The sequence below is a fragment of the Hylobates moloch genome, unplaced genomic scaffold (genome assembly GCF_009828535.3).
Source record: "Hylobates moloch isolate HMO894 unplaced genomic scaffold, HMol_V3 SCAFFOLD_19, whole genome shotgun sequence".
Taxonomy (NCBI): Eukaryota; Metazoa; Chordata; class Mammalia; order Primates; family Hylobatidae; genus Hylobates; species Hylobates moloch.
In genome coordinates this window covers 38,707,650-38,730,597 of record NW_026652294.1, presented here as the reverse complement: position 1 = coordinate 38,730,597, position 22,948 = coordinate 38,707,650, and the positions used below count along the sequence as shown (strand labels likewise).

Sequence of the window (22,948 nt, the reverse complement as noted above, 5' to 3'; positions counted from 1 at the left end):
CACTGCTGCTGGACCAGGGAGCCCGCCAGTCCCCCTGCCCGGTCCCCACCTCACTCATATGCCCCCCCAAAACAGACACGAAGACTCTAGTATCATAAAAACCTTTTTATATAAGCTCACCCACACCTCCCTCCATTCCTCCCTGCCCTTTCTCGCCCTGGTGATCATCAGGGATGCTGGAGTCTGGGCCCCCCCCACACCACCAGAGCTGAAGCCGACATTCAAGGTGGACATGGCGCGTAGAGAGCAGGGGAAGGCCCAGCTCCTCTCCTTCGTCCCCACTCTCTGTGGGCTCGGGAAACACACGCTGACCGGAGGCAGTGGCCAGGAGAGGCAGGCTAGGGTGCAGGCTGAGGGAGAGATGGGGAGGGTCTATCAGTGCCTTCAGTGAGGACACTTGCTCCCTCTGGGATTCACCTCCCTCCCCAAGCCCCAACATCTCTGGAATTAAACTGAGGACCTCACGCCATTGGTGCAGTCCTTCTGGGGCAGAAAACTCAACACGGGCTCCGGCTTCCCATCATTGCCAGGACCGCCCGTGTCCCACACAGAGACGGCCCCACTCGTGCTGCCACTCACTAGGAACTGCCCGGTCCTGGGAGAGAGAGGAGAGATTTGCTGGCAGAGGCCTCACCCCTGGGGCAGGAACCCCTCACACCCAGGGGCTGGGACCCTACAGCTGGGCTCTGGCATTCCTAGGCTTATCAGGGCCCTGTGTAGGAAGGAGTCATGGCCACTCACGGGTCCAGATCGAAGTAGATGCGCTGATTGGTGGTCACCTCTCGACCCAGGGACCACAGTGGGTAACCAGGCTGCCGGAGATCCCAGCACAGGAGCTCAGCATCCTGGAGACACGGAACAGGACCTGGAGTCGCCCCCAAAGCCCTGGATGTCCCTGCCTCCCTCCGGTCTCCAGGCACTCCTTCAGCTTGGGATTTTTTCCCCATCCCCATTCCCCTACACTGCAGACTACATCCCCACTCCTGCCCAGCTGCTTTGGGCTCTCGGGGTGTGACCCCTACCTTGCGGGCTCCTGAGAAGAAGCGGTTGCCATCAGGATGAAAGCAGAGGTGGGTGATGCCCCCTTGGTGCCCTCCCAGCAAGGTGAGAGGGGAGCCATCATCCCAGGCATACAGACCCAGGGAGCGGCCGTAGGAGCCACAGGCATAGAGGGGCTGGGCTGGGCTGAAGGCTATGCAGGAGATGATGCCGCTCTGGCCCTGCTTTTTTGCTAGAGAGGGAAGGAACAAAGTGAGGGAGGGGGCAATGGCTCCTGGCACTAACCAGGCTAAGCAGAGGTCTGTCTCCCATCCCAGCACCAACATGCTTGGACTCAACATCTCCCCCATGCTGTCTGTCACAGGCAGGACAAAGACCTCTGATGCTCCCCACATCTATCCTCCCAAAGGACCTAAATGCCCAAGCCCCACTTCATCCCTCTCAAATTCCAGTTTTTCCTCAGAGAGATGCAAGTTGAAGGCCTACAGGAAAACAGAATCAGCTTTATCAAAAATTTCCTAGAAAGATTTCAGAGACCAAAAGCTCCACAGCTGACAGGGTATGGGTTCAGAAAGGAAGCAGTCCTTTGACCAGCTGGTTGACCTTGGGAAGGTTTCCTACCTGCTCTGAGTCTGTTTGCTCCTCTGCCGACTGGGCTGCACCTGCTCCCGGGGCCGTACAGAGGACGGCATGAAACCCCACAGGTGGCCCCTGGCTCACAAAAGGCCCCTGTGCAGGTGGCAGTGCCCTTCCCTCTCCGCCTCCCTTGGAGGCACAGATGCTTACCAAATGTGGCTCGGACCTCGCAGTCTCGGCCAGGCCGGGCCGTGGAGAAAACACGCACAGTCCGGTTGAAGCCACAGAAGAGCTGGGTGCCATCCGGGGAGAAGCAGAGTGAATGGGCTGCCGTCAGCTCATCCTGGGGGAAGGAAAGGGCTGAAAACAGGTCTTGCAAAGCCTCAGCTGCCCTCAAGGAAGGAGAGCCGGGCCAGTACAAGTGCTGGGGCTGAGTGTGGTGGTCCCTACCAGGTGGTTGTAGGCGCGAAAGGAAGCCCGGAGCTCTCCAGTGAATGCGTCCCAGATATGAATCGGGTTCTCCCGGCTGCTGCTGGCCACGCTGAGAGAGACATGGACACTGAAACCCTGGTGCTGTCAAAGGAAGGGGAGGAATGGCCGGGCACGGTGGCTCACGCCTATAATCCCAGCACTTTGGGAGGCCGAGGCAGGTGGATCACTTGAGGTCAGGAGTTCGAGACCAGCCTGGCCAACATGGTGAAACCCTGTCTCTACTAAAAATACAAAAATGAGGCTGGGTGTGGTGGCTCACACCTGTAATCCAAGCACTTCGGGAGGCCAAGGCGGGTGGATCACCTGAGGTCAGTTCGAGACCAGCCTGGCCAATATGGTGAAACCCCATCTCTATGAAAAATACAAAATTAGCTGGGTGTGGTGGCAGGCGCCTGTAATCCCAGCTACTCAGGAGGCTGAGGCAGGAGAATCACTTGAACCTGGGAGGCGGAGGTTGCAGTGAGCCGAGACTGCATCACTGCCCTCCAGCCTGGGTGACAGAGCGAGACTCAATCTATAAAAAAAAAAAAAAAAAAAAAAAAAAAAAGGAAGGGGAGGAAGCCAATTGACCAGCCCCTCTGATAAGCATGCCGAGCCTTCCTCCTCTGAAGACCCCTGGCAGCCCTTGACTCTCCCAAGAGGCCCCGCTTGAAACTGGGAGGTGGGGCGGCGAGCGGGGAGGCAAACATTACTTACTAGGAGGTGTCTGGCTGGGCTGAGGACATCAGAGAATACCAGCAGTAATCATAGATGGTATCACCTTCCACCATTCGAAGGACAGGGACCTATACAGAGATGTGGGAATGGCTGAGTCACTCGGAGGGAAAAGGAGTCTAAGGCACGTGCCTCTAGCAGTGTTGTGGCAGATGGGGTGTATATATGGAGCAGAGACTCTGTCTCGATGCTCAAGGGTGAGCTCAGACTTTAATGTCAAATTTAACCACCAAAAGCCATATAGATTCATACTTTTTTTATTATTATTTTATGAGACAGAGCATGCACCACCATACCTGGCTAATTTATATATTTATTTATTTTTTTTTTTGACAGAGTCTCACTCTGTAGCCAGGCTGGCATGCAGCGGCGCAATCTTGGCTCACCATAACCTCTGCCTCCCAGACTCAAGCAATTCTCTGCCTCAGCCTCCTGAGTAGCTACAATTATAGGCGCCTGCTATCACGCCCAGCTAATTTTTTTGTATTTTTAGTAGAGACGGGGTTTCACCATCTTGGCCAGACTGGTCTTGAACTCCTGACCTCGTGATCCACCCGCCTCAGTCTCCCAAGTGCTGGGATTACAGGCATGAGACACCACGCCCGGCCTGCCCGGCTAATTTAAAATATTTTTTTTTTGTAGAAACAGGGGTCTGTGTTGCTCAGGCTGGTCTAAAACTCCTGGCCCCAAGCAATCCAGCCACCTCAGCCTTTCAACACACTGAGATTACGAGCATGAGCCACCATGCCCGGCCTAAACTTAACAGTAATGGTATCATATCATATACATCCCTCTGTAATAGGAAGCTTTAACCATGGAAACACATTTTGCTCTAATTCATGCATTTTCACTGCTGTATAGTACTCCACTCATGAATATATTCAAACTGATCTACCCTTCTTCTATTTAGAGTCACTGATGTTTTTCTATTTTTTGGGTAGTGTGCTTTAACATTCTGTACACATGTAGAAGGTTTTCTCTACTGTTTCTGCTGAAGAGTAAAATTACTGGTCTCTATGCTATGCACTTTACAAACTTTGTAAGATACTATAACGTCAATTTCTTTCCCAAAGCACTTATCCCAATGTCCTCTCCCACCAGCAGCGTATAACAGTCTCTATTCTAGCCTGGGCAATATAGCAAGATCCCAGTTCTACAAAAAATAAAAAATTAGTCAGGCATGTTGGCATACTTATAGTCCCACTATAGGTATTCGGGAGAGTGAGGCAGGAGGACTGCTTGACCCCAGGAGTTTGAGGCTGTAGTGCATCATGTTCGCACCACTGCACTCCAGCCCGGGCGACAGAGCAAGATCCTGTCTCCAAAAAAAAAAAAAAAAGTCTCTATTGCTCTTTATCCTCTTGGTATTGCCAGACTTTTACATTTTTCTCAATTTGAAGGTGGTGAAATGGTATTTCATTACAGCATAAATTTGTATTTCCATCATTACTATAAGAGAAATCAGATATTTCCTCCATGTTTACTAGCCACTTAGGTATACCTTTTCATAAATTCTGCCCATTTTCTTTTTTTTTTTTTTTGAGACAGAGTCTTTCTCTGTTCCCCAAGCTGGAGTGCAGTGGCACGATCTCGGCTCACTACAACGTCTGCCTCCTGGGTTCAAGCGACTCTCATGCCTCAGCCTTCCAAGTAGCCGGGACTACAGGCATTTGCCACCAAGCCCAGCTAATTTTTATACCTTTTAGTAGAGATGGGGCTTCACCATGTTGGCCAGGCTGGTCTCAAACTCCCAGCCTCAAGTGATCTGCCTACCTCGGCCTCCCAAAGTGGGGATTACAGGTGTGACCCACCATGCCTGGCCAGTTGCTATCTTTTTCTTTTCTTTTTTCTTTTTTTTTTTGGAGGTAGAGTCTCGCTCTATCCCCCAGGCTGGAGTGCAGTGGCGCGATCTCGGCTCACTACAACCTCCACCTCCCAGGTTCAAGCAATTCTCCTGCCTCAGCCTCCTGAGTAGCTGGGATTACAGGCGCCTGCCACCACACCTGGCTAATTTTTTTATTTTTAGTAGAGACGGGATTTCGCCATGTTGGTCAGGCTGGTCTTGAACTCCTGACCTCCGGTGATCCGCCTGCCTTGGCCTCCCAAAGTGCTGGGATTACAGGCATTAGCCACCGCACCCAGCCGTCTTTTTCTTACTGATTTGTGAGAGATAAATAGTCTGGACGCTGTCCTTCATCAATTGTCTTCTGGGCCTCAGGCTGATGTCAACCAGCCAGGACTTCAGTGTCCACCTCTATACTCTGAACCCATATATCCAACTGCCTGGTGGACAGTGCCACTTGATCATCCCACAGGTTCCTCAAAGTCAATTTGTCCATAATGGGCCCGGCATCTGCCACCATCAAACCTGCTGTTCCTCCTGGACTCCACATCCAGTGCTCAACCCTGAAATCTGAGCACCAGCCTTGCCTGCTACCACTCTTCACTTCCTTTCCACTCCTGGTCCAACCCAATACCAAATCTTGCCAGTTCCTCCTCCTAACCTTTCATTACCACGCTGCTACCCCCGACCCACCTCTATCTGCTTATTCCCTTAAAAATCTCTGAGTCCCGGTCAGGCGCAGTGGCTCACACCAGTAATCCCAGCACTTTGGGAGGCCAAGGCAGGTGGATCACGAAGTCAGGAAATCACGACCATCCTGGCTGAACACGGTGAAACCCCGTGTCTACTAAAAATATAAAAAATTAGCCGGGCGGGTGCCTGTAGTCCCAGCTACTCCGGAGGCTGAGGCAGGAGAATGGCGTGAACCCGGGAGGCGGAGCTTGCAGTGAGCCGAGATAGCGCCACTGCACTCCAGCCTGGGCGACAAAGTGAGACTCCATTACAAAAAAAAAATCTGAGTCCCGCCATTTTAACTCTCAGGTCCCATAAAGTGCCAACTCGCCACACTTTCAACCCACTGGCTTTCACATGTCCTAGGCTCCAAGTCTGGAATATTCTTCCTTCATCTCCCCCAACGACTCCTCCTGGCTGAATCCTAGTCATCCTTCAGGTCTCTTAGATGCTTCTTCCTCTGGTAACCCTTCTCTAACCCCTTCAGCTAAGCAAGGCGCCCCTGTTCCTCTTTCCTATATCCCCGGTGCTCCTCACTCCCCTTCCATCATACCTATCAGAGAAGGAGGGAATCACATCTGCCTCGCTCTTACCACTGCTTCCCCAACACGTGGTGCAGAATCAGCAGGGTCAATAAATACGGTTTTAATGAGCAAAAGGAGGCAGGAGACTGTTTCAGCAACATAAGGCCCAAAATAACAGGACCTTGAATTAAAGTAGAGGCAGTGGGAGGGACAGATGTGGGTGGATTAGGAAGATTAGGCAGACTTGATGGGATTTGGGAAGTAATTGGATGTGAGGGGTTAGGAAAAGGGAGATTAAAGGATGAGAGAGGCCTTGGCTTCTGGCTTGAATACCTGAGGTCACCAAAATGGCGGGAGAACTGGAGAGCACCGGAAGGCTGTACAATGCCAACGTCGTCAGCGGGAGAGAGAATCAGCATAAGCCTCAAGGGAAAAGTTTCACAAAGACGAAAGAGCGATTGTGTGGCTACAGCATTTGGGAATAAGGACACTCCTCCTCCCCACTCTGAGAGATGCAAGGCACAGAGGATGCAAAGTGTCTCCTGGAGAGGGCAAGATGAGGAGTAAAGGCTTCCCGCAAGAGCCATGGGGCAGGGCAAGTACTCAGGAAAGACGCTAGGGAGCTGGAAATGAGACTTGCAGAAAGTTCTGTGAAAAGGTAGAAAAGAAAGGAGAAAACCCGAGAAACTATATTGGGAAGATTCAGTACACGCAAATATATGGAAATACCCAAATACGCCCTTCCCCAATTTTCTGACCTATAGAAATTTTATCTATTTAAGGCCGGGCGCAGTGGCTCACGCCTGTAATCCCACACCTTGAGAGGCCGAGGCGGGCGGATCACGAGGTCAGGAGATCGAGACCATCCTGGCTAACATGGTGAAACCTCGTCTGTACTAAAAATACAAAAAATTAGCATGGCATGGTGGCAGTGGGCGCCTGTAGTCCCAGCTACTCGGGAGGCTGAGGCAGGAGAATGGCGTGAACCCGAGAGGCGGAGCTTGCAGTGAGCCGAGATGGCGCCACTGCACTCCAGCCTGGGTGACAGAGCAAGACTCCGTCTCAAAAAAAAAAAAACAAAAAACACAACAACAAAAACAACAACAAAAAGAAATGTTATCTATTTCAAATGCTAAACTTGTAGACACTAAAAATGAAAATACCTAATGAGAGAGGTTGCGATAGAACTGGTACACTAGCGGGCCGGGCGCAGTGGCTCACGCTTGTAATCCCAGCACTTTGGGAGGCCGAGGCGGGCGGATCACGAGGTCAGGAGATCGAGACCACAGTGAAACCCCATCTCTACTAAAAATACAAAAAAAATTAGCCGGGCGTGGTGGCGGGCGCCTGTAGTCCCAGCTACTCGGAAAGGCTGAGGTAGGAGAATGGCGTGAACCCGGGAGGCGGAGCTTGCAGTGAGCCGAGATTGCGCCACTGCACTCCAGCCTGGGCAACAGAGCGAGACTCCGTCAAGAATGGTACATAGCAGGAAAAACAAAACCAAAAATTTTGTTTTTTGTTGAGACAGATCTCACTCTGTCACCAGGTCTACTACGACAACCTCGCAGGCTTAAGCGATCCTCCCACCTCAGCCTCCCAAGTAGCTGGGACCACAGGCCCAACTTTTTTGATAGAGACAGGATCTGGCTGTGTTACCAAGGCTGGTCTCAAACTCCTGGGCTCAAGCGTTCCTCCCACCTTGGTCTCCCAAAGTGCTGAGATTATAGGCATGAGCCACCACACCAGCCACAAAAATCTTTTGAAAACAAACTGACTGGCCAGGAGCGGTGGCTCATGCCTGTAATCCCAGCACTTTAGGAGGTGGAAGTGGGTGGATCACTTGAGGTCGGGAGTTTGAGACCAGCCTGGCCAACATGGTGAAACCCCATCTGTACTAAAAATACAAAAATTAGCCGGGTGTGGTGGTGCATGCCTGTAATCCCAGCTACTCAGGAAGCTGAGGCAGGAGAATCACTTGAACCGGGAAACAGGTTGCAGTGAGGCAAGATCACACCACTGTACTCCATCCTGGGCCACAGAGCAAGACTGTCAAAAAAAAAGAAAGAAAAGAAAAGAAAAGAAAAGAAAGAAAAAACAAACTGACTACCTGTATTGCAAGATACATTAAAAAAATGTTAATATTATCTGACCTAGGATATTTCTTATTCATAAAATTTCTCCTAAGGCTAGGTGTGGTGGCTCACACCTGTAATCCCAGCACTTTGGGAGGCAGAGGTGGGTGGATAACTTGAGGTCAGGAGTAGAGACCAGCCTGGCCAACATGGCGAAACCCCGTCTCTACTAAAAATACAAAAATCAGCCAGGCATGGTGGCGGGTGCCTGTAATCCCAGCTACTCGGGAGGCTGAGGAAGGAGAATCACTTGAACCTGGGAGGCAGAGGTTTCAGTGAGCCAAGATCATGCCACTGGACTCCAGCCTGGATGATGGAGCAAGACTCTGTCTCAAAAAAAAAAAAAAAAAAAATTCTCTTGACAAAAGAACCTCCCTCAAAATACATGAAGATAATTTGTTCACTGAAGAATAATTTATGTTATAATAATCCCGGAAACAACGCAAATGTCCAAAACAGGAGAAGACGTAAGAAAATTACCGTAAGCACTCAATGCAATATCACACACCATTAGACATCATAACAGTGAAGACTAGACTACCACAAAAAACATTCAGGATATGATTGTTAAAAGGAAAAAGGGAATGTATAAAACCATGTACTATATGATTACAACCGCATAAAAGCTTTCAGTACTTGGACAGAGCTTAGAAAGAAATGTAGAAAAATTCAGAAGGCTAAATTCTGCAGTGGCACGTAATGACGATTTTTTCTCTTTTTAACATTCCCATTTCTCTTAAACAAGTTTTTGCAATACTCAAAACTGCCCCCCCACCCCCCCCCTCACATTTCCAGAGTCTCTTCTAACTATCCCTGCCCTGAAACAACCTCTCACCTCCTGAACTCTTTTAACATGGCTGCACCAGCTCCACCACCACCCCCTGGCCCTGAGGAACCAGGGTTCAGGTCTTAGATCATCTTATAGTTTGCACAGAGAACTCAAATGTCTGCAGCCTCCAGCCTTAAAGAGCTGCATGTCAGGTGAGTGTTCAGGACCAGCCTTGGAACTGAGTACCTTTCTTCTTTTAACAAGCCAACAAGACTCAGCCCTGCCGCAGATCACTTGAGGACAGGAGTTTGAGAACAGCCTGGGCAATATGGAGAAACCTGTCTCTACTAAAAATACAAAAATTAGTCAGGCATGGTGGCGCACACCTGTAGTCCCAGCTACTTGAGAGGCTGAGGCACGAGAATCACTTGAACCTGGGAGGCAGAGGTTGCAGTGAGCTGAGATTGTGCCACTGCCCACTGCACTCCAGCCTAAGCAAGAGTGAGACCCTGTCTCCAAAAAACAAACAAACAAACAAAAAAAGACTCACCCCTGCCCCATCCTCCTATTAACCTCAAGCACTAGAGAAGTCCTGGTCTTCTGGGTCATCTGGCATCACCACCACCTATATACTGAGATGGCTTTAATGCTCATGGCCAGCTGTCCCCAGTACACACCTCAAGGACAAGAGGTGGCTGGGTGTCATTATGCCCCCGGCTGTCAAACCCCAGCTCCTCTGCAGTTCTTGTTATCAGACTAGTTTCCCCTGTTTTATCACCCTCCCTCATCCACTAAGACTTTACCGCCTGGTTCACCATCTCACTGCCCACAAACAGTCCTGTTATCATTCTTGTTTTTTTGTGGGGTTTCTTTTTTTTTGTTTTTGAGATGGAGTTTTGCTCTGTCACCCAGGCTGGAGTGCAGTGGTGCGATCACTGCAACCTCCGCCTCCCAGGTTCAAGCAATTCTCCTGCCTCAGCCTCCCAAGTAGCTGGGACTACAGGCCATCACGGCCATGCCTGGCTAACTTTGTATTTTTTTTAGTAGAGACAGTGTTTCACCATGTTTGCCAGGCTGGTCTTGAACTCCTGACCTTAGGTGATCCACCCGCCTCGGCCTCCCAAAGTGTCGGGATTACATGCGTGAGCCACCAGGCCTGACCCTGCTCTGCTACTTCTACCATGACAATTTATTCAGCTTCATCAAAAACATATTTACAGTCCAGTTCCTTACCCACTTTAGATTCTAGTCCACCATGGCATGCACACTCTTGAAGACACTCTCAAGATACCCTTGTCTTTCTCTCCTGGTAAACCTCAACCAGACCATCCTCCTATTCTTGGTTTGCACGCAACTGATACCAGTGACTACTAGTGTTTACTGAACACTTACTGTATGCTAGGTGCTGTTTTAAGTGCTTTTTAAAAATTTTATTATTTTTTTTTTGAGACTAAGTCTTGCTCTGTTGCCCAGGCTGGAGTGCAGTGGCACGGTCAGCTCACTGCAACCTCCGCCTCCTGGATTCAATCAATTCTCCTGTCTCAAACCTCCCAAGTGGCTGGGATTACAGGCACCCACCACTAAGCCCAGCTAATTTTTGTATTTTTAGTAAAGACAAGTTTTCACTATGTTGGCCAGGTCGGTCTTGAACTCCTGACCTCAGGCGATCCACCTGCCTCGGCCTCCCAAAGTGCTGGGATTACAGGCGTGAGCCACCGTGCCCGGCCTTAAGTGCTTTAATTCATTACTGATTATTTTAATTCTCACAACTCTGTAAGGCAGGTGCTATTATAATCATCCCCATTTTACAAACAGAGAAACCATAGTCATTTAACTTGCCAGGAAAGATGCACAGTCATACTAACTGGTCTCATTTCAAATTAATGGCAACAGACTCTAGTGGGCACCGAGCAAAGAGCAACACAACTGCCACATGCCTCGGTGGGTCTGATTTTTTGAAACTCCATCTCAAAAAAAAAGAAAGAGTGCTGATGGAGGAGGAGAAGGCCCAGCAGAGCCTCGAGTGCCTGAGTGCTCCAGCGCAGGGAGGTGGAGACAGTGACTCATGCTGCTGAGAGATGGAGTGAGGCGAATTTAGAGAATGACCCAAGAGCGGCCGGGCGCGGTGGCTCACACCTGTAATCCCAGCACTTTGGGAGGCCAAGGCGGGAGGATCACGAGGTCAAGAGATCGAGACCATGGTGAAACCCCGTCTCTACTAAAAATACAAAAAATTAGCCAGGAGTGGTGGCGGGCGCCTGTAGTCCCAGCTACTCGGGAGAGGCTGAGGCAGGAGAATGGCATGAACCCGGGAGGCGGAGCTTGCAGTAACCCGAGATCGTGCCACTGCATTCCAGCCTGGGTGACAGAGAGGGACACTCCAGCCTGGGTGACAGAGCGAGACTCCGTCCCAAAATAAAAAAAAAAAAGGGAGAATAACCCAAGAGGACATTAGTGACCTTGACAAGAGCACTTTCAGGGTTTCAGGGAAGTGATGGAGGCAGAACCTGATTAGGATGGGTGGGAGAAAAGTATAGCCAATCTTTTTTTTTTTTTTTTTTTTTTTTTTTTGAGACAGAGTCTTGCACTGTTGCCTGGACTGTAGTGCAGTGGTGCAATCCCGGCTCACTGCAACCTCCATCTCCTTGGTTCAAGTAATTCTCCTGCCTCAGCCTCCAGAGTAGCTGGGATTACAGGCGCCCGCCACCAGGCCCAGCTAATTTTTTGTATTTTTAGTAAAGACGGGATTTCATCATGTTGGCCAGGCTGGTCTCAAACTCCTGACCTCAGGTGATCCACCTGCCTCAGCCTCCCAAAGTGCTGGGATTACAGGCGTCAGCCACCGCGCCTGGCCCCAACTAATTTTTGTATTTTTAGTAGAGACAGGGTTTTACCATGTTGGCCAGGCTGGTCTCAAACTCTTCACCTCAGGTGATCCACCCGTCTCAGCCTCCCAAAGTGTTGGGATTACAGGCGTGAGCCACCATGCCTGGCCCCGGATTTCACTCTTGCCCACCCATAAACCATTCACTCTCCTGTTTTAAAACTCTCTTGGCAGGGCGCGGTGGCTCACACTTGTAATCCCAGCACTTTGGGAGGCCAAGGTGGGCAGATCACAAGGTCAGGAGTTCCAGACCAGCCTGGCCAATATGGTGAAACCCCATCTCTACTAAAAAAACAAAAAAAAAATTAGCCGGGTGTGGTGGCACATGCCTGTAATCCCAGCTACTCGGAAGGTTGAGGCAGGAGAATCGCTTGAACCTGGGAGATGGAGGTTGCGGTGAGCTGAGATGGTGCCACTGCACTCCAGCCTGGGCAACAGAGCAAGACTCTGTCTCAAAAAAAAAAAAAAAAAAAAAACTCTCCCATGGCCTGGCGTGGTGGCTCACGCCTGTAATCCTAGCACTTTGGAAGGCCGAGGTGGGTGGATCACCTGAGGTCAGGAGTTTGAGACCAGCCAGGCCAACGAGGCAAAACCCGTCTCTACTAAAAATACAAAAATTAAGCCAGGCGCAGTGGCTCATGCCTGTAATCCCAGCACTTTGGGAGGCCGAGACCGGCGGATCAAATGTCAGGAGTACAAGACCATCCTGGCCAATATGGTAAAACCCCGTCTCTATTTAAAAAAATACAAACATTAGCTGGGCATGGTGGCAGGCGCCTGTAATCCCAGCTACTTGGGAGGCTGAGGCAGGAGAATCGCTTGAATCCAGGAGGCAGAGGTTGCAGTGAGTCGAGATCACGCCGCTGCACTCCAGCCTGGGCGACAGAGCGAGACTCATCTCAAAAAAAAAAAAAAAAAAAACCTCTCTCATGACTTCCCAAATAAACTCCAAATGCCTTACCCATAAGACCCAACACAACGTGGCTGCTCTTCTCTGTCCTCACCCCTCTGTCCCCCTCACTTGCCTCAGTCTGGCTATACCAGCATTCTGGGTTTTTTGTTTTGTGTTTGTTTTGGGATGGAGTCTCACTCTGTCACCCAGGCTGGAGTGCAATGGCATGATCTCGGCTCACTGCAACCTCCATCTCCTGGGTTCAAATGATTCTCCTGCTTCAGCCTCTCAAGTAGCTGGGATTACAGGCACCCACCATCACACCCAGCTAATTTTTGTATTTTTGTAGAGATGAGGTTTTGCCATGTTGGCCAGGCTGGTCTCAAACTCCTGACCTCAGGTGATCTGCCCACTTCAGCCTCCCAAAGTGCTGGGATTACAGGCGTGAGCCACTGAGCCCAGTCTGTTTTGTTGTTTTTTGACATGTAGTCTCACTCTGTTGCCCAGGCTGGAGTGCAGTGGTACAATCTTGTCAGACTGCAGCCTCCACCTCCCGAGTTTAAGAGATTCTCCTGCCTCAGCCACATGAGTAGCTGGGATTCCAGGCGTGTGCCACCACATGTGGCTAATTTTTATATTTTTAGTAGAGATGGGGTTTGCCATATTGGCCAGGCTGGTCTCGAACTCCTGGCCTCAAGTGATCTGCACGCCTCAGCCTCCCGAGTAGCTGGGATTACAGGTGTGAGCCACCATGCAGGGCCTTTCTGGTCTTTTAACACACAAAGCTATTTCCCAGTTCTGGGTGTTTATAATATCATTGCCAGTTCCTGGAAAGCTCTTTCCAGAAGCCTTCACATGACTGATCCCTTATCCTCCTTCAGGTCTTAGCTCAAATGCCTCCTTTTCAGAGAGCTCCTTCCTGACCATTTTATGCAATGTGCTTTCCTCTAGTTAGTCTCTCTTCATTCTGTGTATTTCCTTCAGAGCATTTATTATCATCTTGGTCCTGATGTTTGCTGGTTTACATGTGTGTTGTCAATCTCCCACACAGAAAGCAAACCAGCCCTTCATCTGTCTTGTCCACCACTTTATCCCAGCACAGTGACTAACATATATCAGCAGTTAATCAATAAATATCTATAGGCCAGGCATGGTGACTCACACCTGTAATCCCTGCACTTTGGGAGGCCGAGGTGGGCAGATCATCTGAGGTCAGGAATTTGATATCAGCCTGCCCAATATGGCAAAACCCCGTCTCTACTAAAACTATAAAAATTAGTCGAGTGTGATGGTGTGCGCCTGTAGTACCAGCTACTTGTGGGGCTGAGGCAGGAGAATCGCTTGAACCCGGGAGGCGGAGGTTGCAGTGAGCCGAGATCACACCACGGCGCTCCAGCCTGGGTGACAGAGCAAGACCTTGTCTCAAAAAAATAATAAATATAAATATATATATACTGCCACAAGAAATTCGCTACTTTTTAGCGAAAAACACAGATTCCTAATTAAAGAAAGGGGAAACGTCTCTCTAAATAACTTCAGAATTCGGGGCGGGAAAACGCTACATGTGGAAACTCATCTTGAAAATCAGTCTCGTTTGTGAACAGGAAACACCTGGACTACACTTTCTCCATCTCCATGAAGGACTTAAATGTGCAGCATTGATGAAGAGGCAGTTAGCCCCAGTCCTTACCATTTCTGCATATTCCACCTGCTCCCCTTCATGGTACAGCTCTGGGGGCAGGTTATAAATTCGCAAGATGTTATCAGCACTATTGGTCAAGATGCAGGAACCGTCAGGAGCCCTAGAAACAGGAGAGAGTTAGAAAGCTGGCCAGACCTATGCTTTTCAAGTGTAGGGCTAGGGCTGAGCCTACCTCTGGGGTAGGTAAGCCCCCCTGAATCCTTGAGGGAAGTAGAAGACACAAACTGCTAGATAAAATGGAAACTCAGTCTAAAAGGGCTACGTGCCCCTTCTCCCAGCTCTGGGGCATCTCTCTCCTAGATAACTGGACTGTTTTACAGTGAAAATCTCGGGGGTGGTCAACTCCCTGCCCCGTTGTTATCCTTACCACTTACAGCCTTTCAAGAAGTTCTCAGGTTGGGTGCTGAACTCTGACCAGGAACCACTGAGAAATCGAGGCAGCTGGGAGAAGCTGTAGTTCCAAGCGCTGAAAGGAAGATTGGGGACAACAAACCTGGGTCGCCAAGCAAAGGGGGCAGGGGCCTGGAGAAGTGGGTCTCAGGACCAGAGGGCAGGTCGACCTCACACGTCATCTCCCCAGACTCCACACTCCACTGCCATCACCACTTACGTGTCTCCCTCATCCTCTGCAGCGGGTTCCCCAGAGGTATCTTCCATGGCTTCTCCAGACCCCAACTCTGGCCCGTTCGCTGCTTCTTCTTCAGAAAGGCTCCCGTTTGCTTCTTCTGCAGGAAGGCTCGTATTTTCGGAAAGTTCTTGCTCCTCGATTCGAGGACTCAGCTCACTAGGAGAACCAAACTCTGTTCCCAGGAGAGTGGAGAGAGAAACTGGATCCCCCTCCCCTAGCTCCTGGGACACAGCTGAGCCAGCCACAGGATCTGGGGACAACCGGGGCGGATCCTCCCTTTCGGGAGGCGGTGGCATCAGTTCAGAGTCCGCATTTTTATCCATCGGGGAAGCGTGGAGACAAGGATGTGCTGGAGCTGGGTCCTGGTCTGAAGGACAGCAGTCCGGAGCTAACGGTTGAGTCTCCAAAGTCTTCATACTGCAGAGGAAGCACAGCGGACATTAGCCTCAGCCAGGATGGCTTGGAAGTTCTCAGGGATCCGACGCGGAGCTAAAGAAACCCACCTGTGCTTCCTTCCTCTTCTGGGAGTAGGCAGAAGACTCCCGGGAGGAGAGGCGAATAGCGGACGCCAATTCTTTTGAAAGCACTGCGTTCCCTAGCACCGCGGGTCGCTACGGGCCTCTTGCTGTCGCGGGATTTGGGCCCACCTTCCGATTGGGCCGCCGCGTCCCGGATCAGATTTCGCGGGCGACCCACAGAACCCGCGGAGCCGGGACGTGAAAGGTTAGAAGGCTTCCCGTTCCCATCAAGCCCTAGGGCTCCTCGTGGCTGCTGGGAGTTGTAGTCTGAACGCTTCTATCTTGGCGAGAAGCGCCTACACTCCCCCTACCGAGTCCCGCGGTAATTCTTAAAGCACCTGCACCGTCCCCCCGCCGCCTGCAGAGGGCGCAGCAGGTCTTGCACCTCTTTTGCATCTCATTCTCCAGGCTTCAGACCTGTCTCCCTTCATTCAAAAAATATTTATTACCGAGCTCTTACTTCCTACCCAGCACTAATATAGGCACTGAGGAATACAACAATGAATAAGATAGTAGAAAAATTCTATATCCTCATAAGGCTTACGTTTCCATGTACTGAAAGCAATGAACAAATAAATCTTTTCAGTGATAAGGGTTGTGAAGGAGATTAAATAACATGGTGTGATATAAAGTATCTGGGAGAAAACGTTAGGGTGAGATATTAAGGAAAGCCTTCCTAAAAATGACATTTTAACTGATGAGAAGAAAGGATCCCGCTGAGAGCAAACGCAAAAGCTTTCTTCCTTCCACCCTTCATATTTGACACAGTGCAGGATTCCTCCAAAATTGTTTCCACCAATTCTGCCCTCACAGCTCTGGCTTGTAGAATTTTCCACCCCAAAATGTTAGTGTCTACGGCACCAGTTCGGCGAGAATCCTGACTCTCTCTGCACCCTCCTCCCCAACTCCATTTCCTTTGCTTCCTCCGGCAGGCGGATTACTTGCCCTTACTTGTCATGGCGACTGTCCAGCTTTGTGCCAGGAGCCTCGCAGGGGTTGATGGGATTGGGGTTTTCCCCTCCCATGTGCTCGGACTGGCGCGCTAAAAGTTTTGAGCTTCTCAAAAGTCTAGAGCCACCGTCCGGAGAGCAGGTAGCTGCTGGGCTCCGGGGACACTTTGCGTCCGGGCTGGGAGCGTGCTTTCCACGACGGTGACACGCTTCCCTGAGGATTGGGTAAGCTCCTGACTAAACTTGATGAGTCCTCTCTGAGTCACGGGCTCTCGGCTCCGTGTATTTTCAGCTCGGGAGAATCGCTGGGGCTGGGGGTGGGGCAGTGGGGACTTAGCGAGTTTGGGGGTGAGTGGGATGGAAGCTTGGCTAGAGAGATCAACATAGGAGTTGCATTGTTGGGAGATCTGGGTGTAGATGATGGGGATGTTAGGACCATCCGAACTCAAAGTTGAACGCCTAGGCAGAGGAGTGGAGCTTTGGGGAACCTTGAGCCGGCCTAAAGGGTACTTCTTTGCACATCCATCCGGTGCTGGGCGTAGGGAATCCCTGAAATAAAAGATGCACAAAGCATTGAGGTCTGAGACTTTTGGATCTCGAAACATTGAGAACTCATAGCTGTATATTTTAGAGCCCATGGCATCCTAGTGAAACCTCGGGCTCCATTCCGAAATGATCATTTGGGGGTGATCCGGGGAGCTCAAGCTGCTAAGGTCCCACAACTTCCGGACCTTTGTCCTTCCTGGAGCGATCTTTCCAGCCAGCCCCCGGCTCCGCTAGATGGAGAAAATCCAATTGAAGGCTGTCAGTCGTGGAAGTGAGAAGTGCTAAACCAGGCATTTGCCCGCCAGGCCGAGGAGGACCGTCTCAATCTGAGAGGCCCGGCAGCCCTGTTATTGTTTGGCTCCACATTTACATTTCTGCCTCTTGCAGCAGCATTTCCGGTTTCTTTTTGCCGGAGCAGCTCACTATTCACCCGATGAGAGGGGAGGAGAGAGAGAAAAAATGTCCTTTAGGCCGGTTCCTCTTACTTGGCAGAGGGAGGCTGCTATTCTCCGCCCGCATTTTTTTTTTTTCTGGATTACTTAGTTACGGCCTTTGCAAAGGCAGGGATATTTGTTTTGATGCAAACCTCGATCCCTCCCCTTCTTTGAATGGTGTGCCCCACCCCGTGGGTCGCCTGTAACCTAGGCGGACGCTACCATTGCGTGAGACAGGGAGGGAAAGAAGTGTGCAGAAGGCAAGCCCGGGGGTATTTTCAAGAATGAGTAAATCTCATCTTCCCAGAGGAAAAAAAAAAAGAATGGGTACGTCTGGGAATCAAATTTTGAAAGAGTGCAATGATGGGTCGTTTGATAATTTGTCGGAAAAACAATCTACCTGTTATCTGGCTTTGGGCTAGGCCATTCCAGTTCCAGACGCAGGCTGAACGTCGTGAAGCGGAAGGGGCGGGCCCGCAGGCGTCCGTGTGATCCTCCGTGCAGCCCTCCGGCTCGAGCCGGTTCTTCCCGGTAGGAGGCGGAACTCGAATTCATTTCTCCCGCTTCCCCATCTCTTAGCTCGCGGTTGTTTCATTCCGCAGTTTCTTCCCATGCACCTGCCGCGTACCGGGCACTTTGTGCCGTACTTACGTCATCTTTTTCCTAAATCGAGGCGGCATTTACACACAGCGCCAGTGCACACACCAAGTGCACAGGAAGATGAGTTTTGGCCCCTAACCTCTCCGTGATGCCTACCAAGTCACAGACCCTTTTCATCGTCCCAGAAACGTTTCGTCACGCCTCTTCCCAGTCGATTCCCGACCCCACGTTTATTTTGATCTCCATAACCATTTTGCCTGTTGGAGAACTTCATATAAAATGGAATCAGGCTGGGCGCTGTGGCTCACGCCTGCACTTGGGGAGGCCGAGGCGGGCGGATTACTTGAGGATAGGAGTTCCAGACCAGCCTGACCAACATGGTGAATCCCCGTCTCTACTAAAAAATACAAAAATTAGCTGGGCGTGGTGGGTGCCTGTAACCCCAGCTATTCGGGAGGCTGAGGCAGGAGAATCGCTTGAACCCGGGAGGCAGAGGTTGCAGTGAGCCAAGATCGTGCCACTACACTCCAGCCTGGGCGACAACAACGAAACTCCGTCTCAAAAAAAGCGGGGGGAATCATACATTATGTGCTCATTTTTGTCGGGCTTCTGTCCTTCAATGTACTGTCTGACATTCGTTCATGTTGTTGTATATATCAGTATTTTGCTCCTTTTCATTTAGTATAGTCCATCGATTGTATATCCGTTCTTTTGATGGCCTTTTGAGTTGTTTCCCATTTGGGGTTATGAAATAAAGCTGCTATAAACATTCTTGTACAATTCTTTTTGTGATCATATGTTTTCGTGTTTCTTGGAGAAATACTTAGGAGGGGAATTGCGAGTTTGGAAGTAAAAAGTAGACGTATTTTGAACTTTATCAGAAGCTCTGAGTTTTCCAGAGCGGTTGTACCATTTTACACTCCAACTAGCAAGGTATGGGAGTTACTATGGTTGTACCACAGCCTTCCGGACATTAGGTATTGTCAGTCTTTCTAATGTGGTATATCCTTGTGGTTGTAATTTACAGTTCTCTGTTGACTAAGGATGTTCAGCATTTTTTCACGTGCCTATTGGCCATTCGTATTTTGTTTGTAAAGTAGCTCTTCGAGTCTTTTGCCTGTTATTTTGGTCTTTTGTTTGTTTTTATTGTTCAGTTGTGGGACTGCTTTATACATTCTGGATACAAGTCCTTTATCAGATCCATGTGTTGTGAATGTTTTCTTCTGATCTGTTGCTTGCCTATTTGTTTGCTTTACAGAGTTTACAGTATCTTAAGAGGAGTGGATTTATCTTTTTTATGTTCAGTATTTGCCTTGTCCTGTTTAGGACATCTTTTTTTTTTTTTTTAACCCCAGGGTCATGAAGATATTATCTTATATTTTCTTTTAGGACCTTTATGGTTGTAAGTTTTACAGTAAGGTCCTTGAGCCATTAATTAATTCTTAAAATTAATTGTTTATGGTGTTAGGTGTAGGAGTCAGTCTCTGGTACCTTTCCTGTATGGAAATCCAGTTATTCTGTCTCCACTTGTTGAAATAGGCTTCCTTTCTCTACTGAATGCTTTTAATTTTAATTATTGTACAGTTGGAGTATAGGGCTACCATTTTAGTGCTATTTTCTTTTTTTTTTTTTTTTAATTTTTGAGACAGGGACTCACACTGTTGCCTGGGCTAGAGTACAATGGCACATTCAAGGCTCACTGCAGCTTCGAACCCCTGGGTTCAAGCAGTCCTCTAGCCTCAGCCTCACGAGTAGCTGGGATTACTCTACCACATCTAGCTAACTATTTTATTTTTTTGTATTGACAGGATCTCACTATGTTGCCCAGGCTGGTCTCAAACTGCTGGCCTCAAGCTTTCATCCCATCTTAGCCTCCCAAAGTGCTGGGATTACAGGTGTGAGCCACCATGCTTGACCATGCCTGACCTCTTAGTGCTATTTTCTATTTATCTCCTCTTCTTTGCTCTCTTCAAACGTTTGAGGAAGAAACAGTACCCATCTCCCACAAACTCTTCAGCAAATAGAGGAACAGACTGGGCGCGGTGGCTCATACCTGTAATCCCAGCACTTTGGTACGCCGAGGCGGGGGATCACTTGAGGTCAGGAGTTCGAGACCAGCCTGGCCAACACGGCAAAACCCCATCTCTACTAAAAATACAAAAATTAGCCGGTGTGGTGGCATATACCTGTAATCCCAGTTACTCAAGAGGCTGAGGCACAAGAATCCCTTGAACCTGGGAAGCGGAGGTTGCAGTGAGCCAAGATTGCGCCACCGCACTCCAGCCTGGGCAACAGAGTGAGACTCTGTCTCAGAAAAAAAAAAAAGAAAGAAAGAAAAAATAGAGGAACATTTCCCAACTTGTTTTTAAAGCCAGCATAATCCTGGTACCAAAACCAAACAAGGACATTGCAAGAAAAGAAAATTTAGAACAATATTCCTGTTAGCATATACATGCAAAAGCTAACAAATTTTAGCAAACCAAACCTGGTAATATAGAAAAAAGGATAAATAGGCCAGGCGCGGTGGCTCATGCCTGTAAAATCCCAGCACTTTGGGAGGCCGAGGCAGGCAGATCACTTGAGATCAGGAGTTTGAGACCAGCCTGACCAACATGGTGAAACCCCGTTTCTAATAAAAATACAAAAATTAGGCTGGGCGCGGTGGCTCACACCTGTAATCCCAGCCCTTTGGGAGGCCGAGGTGGGCAGATCACGAGGTCAGGAGTTCAAGACCAGCCTGACCAATGTGGTGAAACCCCATCTCTACTAAAAATACAAAAATTAGCCGGTGTGGTGGTGCCTGCCTGTAATCCCAGCTACTCAGGAGGCTGAGGCAGAATTGCTTGAACCCAGGAGGCAGAGGTTGCAGTGAGTCAAGATCGTGCCACTGCACTCCAGCCTGGGTGACAGAGCAAGACTTCATCTCAAAAAAAAAAAAAAAATTAGCTGGGCATGGTGGTGGGCACCTGAAATCCCAGCTACTTGGGAGTTTGAGGCAGGAGAATCGCTTGAACCCAGGAGGCAGAAGTTGCATTGGGATCACGCCGTTGCACTGCAGCCTGGGCAACAGAGTGAGACTCCATCTCAAAGAAAGAAAAAGAAAAAGGATAAATACATTCTAACCAAATAATGTTTATCTCATGATTGTAGCTGATTTAACATTCAAAAATTGGCCTGGTGCAGTAGCTCAGGCCTGTAATCCCAACACTTTAGGAGGCTGAGGCAGGAAGATCTCTTGAGCCCAGGATTTCGAGACCAGCCTGGGCAACATAGTCAGACTGGTCTTTACTGGGGGAAAAAAAAATCAGTCTGTGTAATTCACCACATTAACAAATGGAAACATAAAAACCCTATGATCATTTCAACAGATGTAGCAAAAGTAGTTAAGGATATTCAACACCTACGCATGATTACAAACAAACCAACCTCCTAGCAAACTAGGGAAAGGAAATTTACCTAGTTTGATAACAGGGCATCCACAGTCGGAGTTCCACTAGCAGCATACATAATGGTAGAAAACTCAATGCTGCCGGGCGCGGTGGCTCACGTCTGTAATCCCAGCACTTTGGGAGGCCGAGGCAGGCGGATCATGAGGTCAGGAGATCGAGACTGTCCTGACTAACATGCTGAAACCCCGTCTCTACTAAAAATACAAAAACAAAAAATTAGCTGGGCGTGGTGGCGGGCGCCTGTAGTCCCAGCTACTTGGGAGGCTGAGGCGAGGGAATGGCGTGAACCCGGGAGGAGGAGCTTGCAGTGAGCCTAGATCGTGCCACTGCACTCCAGCCCGGGCGACAGAGTGAGACTCCGTCTTAAAAAAAAAAAAAAGAAAAAAAAAAAGAAAACTCAATGCTTTTTCCTCTGAGATCAGGAACTAGAAAAGGATTTGACCCTCACAACGTTAATATCATACTGGAGGTTTTAAACAGGCAAGAAAAAAGAAATAATGAGGGCCGGGTGCGGTGGCTCAGGCCTGTAATCCCAGCACTTTGGGAAGCCGAGGCGGGTGGATCACGAGGTCAGGAGATCGAGACCATCCTGGCTAACACGGTGAAACCCCGTCTCTACTAAATATACAAAAAATTAGCCAGGCGTAGTGGCGGGCGCCTGTAATCCCAGCTACTCGGGAGGCTGAGGCAGGAGAATGGCATGAACTTAGGGGGCGGAGCTTGCAGTGAGCTGAGATCGAGCCACTGCACTCCAGCCTGGGCGACAGAGCAAGACTCTGTCTCAAAAAAAAAAAAAAGAAAAAGAAAAAGAAAAATAATGATTAGTGGCCCGATGGCTCACGCCTACAATCCCAGCACTTTGGGAGGCCGAGGTGGACAGATCACCTGAGGTCTGGAGTTGGAGACCAGCCTGACAAAAATGGTGAAACCTCATCTCTATTAAAATATTAAAAAATTAGCCAGGCATTGGCTGGGTACAGTGGCTCATGCCTGTAATCCCAGCACTTTGGGAGGCCGAGGTGGGTGGATCACCTGAGGTCAGGAGTTCAAGACCAGCCTGGCCAACATGGTGAAACCCGATCTCTACTAAAAATACAAAAATTAGTTGGCATGGTGGCACGTGCCTGTAATCTCAGCTACTTGGGAGGCTGAGGCAGGAGAATCTCTTGAACCTGGGAGGCGGAGGTTGTAGTGAGCCGAGATTGTGCCATTGCACTCCAACCTGGGTGACAAAAGCAAAAACTCCGTCTCAAAAAAAAAAATTAGCCAGGCGTAGTGGTGCACGCTTGTAGTCCCAGCTACTTGGGAGGCAGAGGCAGGAGAATCACTTGAACCCAGGAGGCAGAGGTTGCAGTGAGCCGAGATTGTCCCATTGCACTCCAGCCTGGGCGACAAGAGCAAAACTCCATCTCAAAAAAAAAAAGGAAAGAAAAAAGAAATAACGGGCCGGGCGCGGTGGCTCACGCTTGTAATCCCAGCACTTTGGGAGGCCGAGGCGGGTGGATCACGAGGTCAGGAGATCGAGACCACAGTGAAACCCCGTCTCTACTAAAAATACAAAAAA

The 22,948-nt window shown here is 49.5% G+C and overlaps 2 protein-coding genes across 3 annotated transcripts in view; one reads left to right on the top strand and one right to left on the bottom strand.

The window, feature by feature from the left end:
• Positions 1-90: 90 nt before the first annotated feature.
• WRAP53 (WD repeat containing antisense to TP53) lies at positions 91-15,537 on the bottom strand. 2 transcript variants are annotated; one of them, XM_032139334.3, is made up of 11 exons: positions 15,391-15,537; positions 14,870-15,304; positions 14,627-14,725; positions 14,248-14,359; positions 2,764-2,852; positions 2,026-2,116; positions 1,786-1,918; positions 1,023-1,231; positions 742-845; positions 461-595; positions 91-350 (listed from the first exon to the last, which is right to left on the bottom strand). In XM_032139334.3, exons 2-11 carry the CDS (start codon positions 15,301-15,303, stop codon positions 107-109), a joined length of 1,650 nt encoding a protein of 549 aa, XP_031995225.1. In that variant the 5' UTR covers position 15,304; positions 15,391-15,537; the 3' UTR covers positions 91-106. The 2 variants fall into 2 exon arrangements, with proteins under 2 accessions (XP_031995225.1, XP_031995227.1); XM_032139336.3 differs by lacking the exon at positions 461-595.
• A 919-nt stretch (positions 15,538-16,456) lies between these two features.
• Positions 16,457-22,948, top strand: part of TP53 (tumor protein p53) — a 19,960-nt gene continuing 13,468 nt past the window's right edge. The window contains exon 1 of the mRNA XM_032139337.3: positions 16,457-16,580. The gene's annotated coding sequence lies outside the window, so the exon portion shown is untranslated. The remainder of the gene's footprint in view (positions 16,581-22,948) is intronic.

What these genes read in the sequence shown, in the direction of transcription:
- WRAP53 (XM_032139334.3), bottom strand. Translation starts at nt 15,303, where the DNA reads ATGAAGACTTTGGAGACTCAACCGTTAGCTCCGGACTGCTGTCCTTCA. An exon ending in TTCGCGCCTACAACCACCTG is followed by an intron (nt 1,919 to 2,025) that starts GTAGGGACCACC and finishes TCCTTCCCCCAG; the next exon opens with GATGAGCTGACGGCAGCCCA. An exon ending in GACTGCACCAATGGCGTGAG is followed by an intron (nt 351 to 460) that starts GTCCTCAGTTTA and finishes TCTCTCCCTCAG; the next exon opens with CCTGCACCCTAGCCTGCCTC.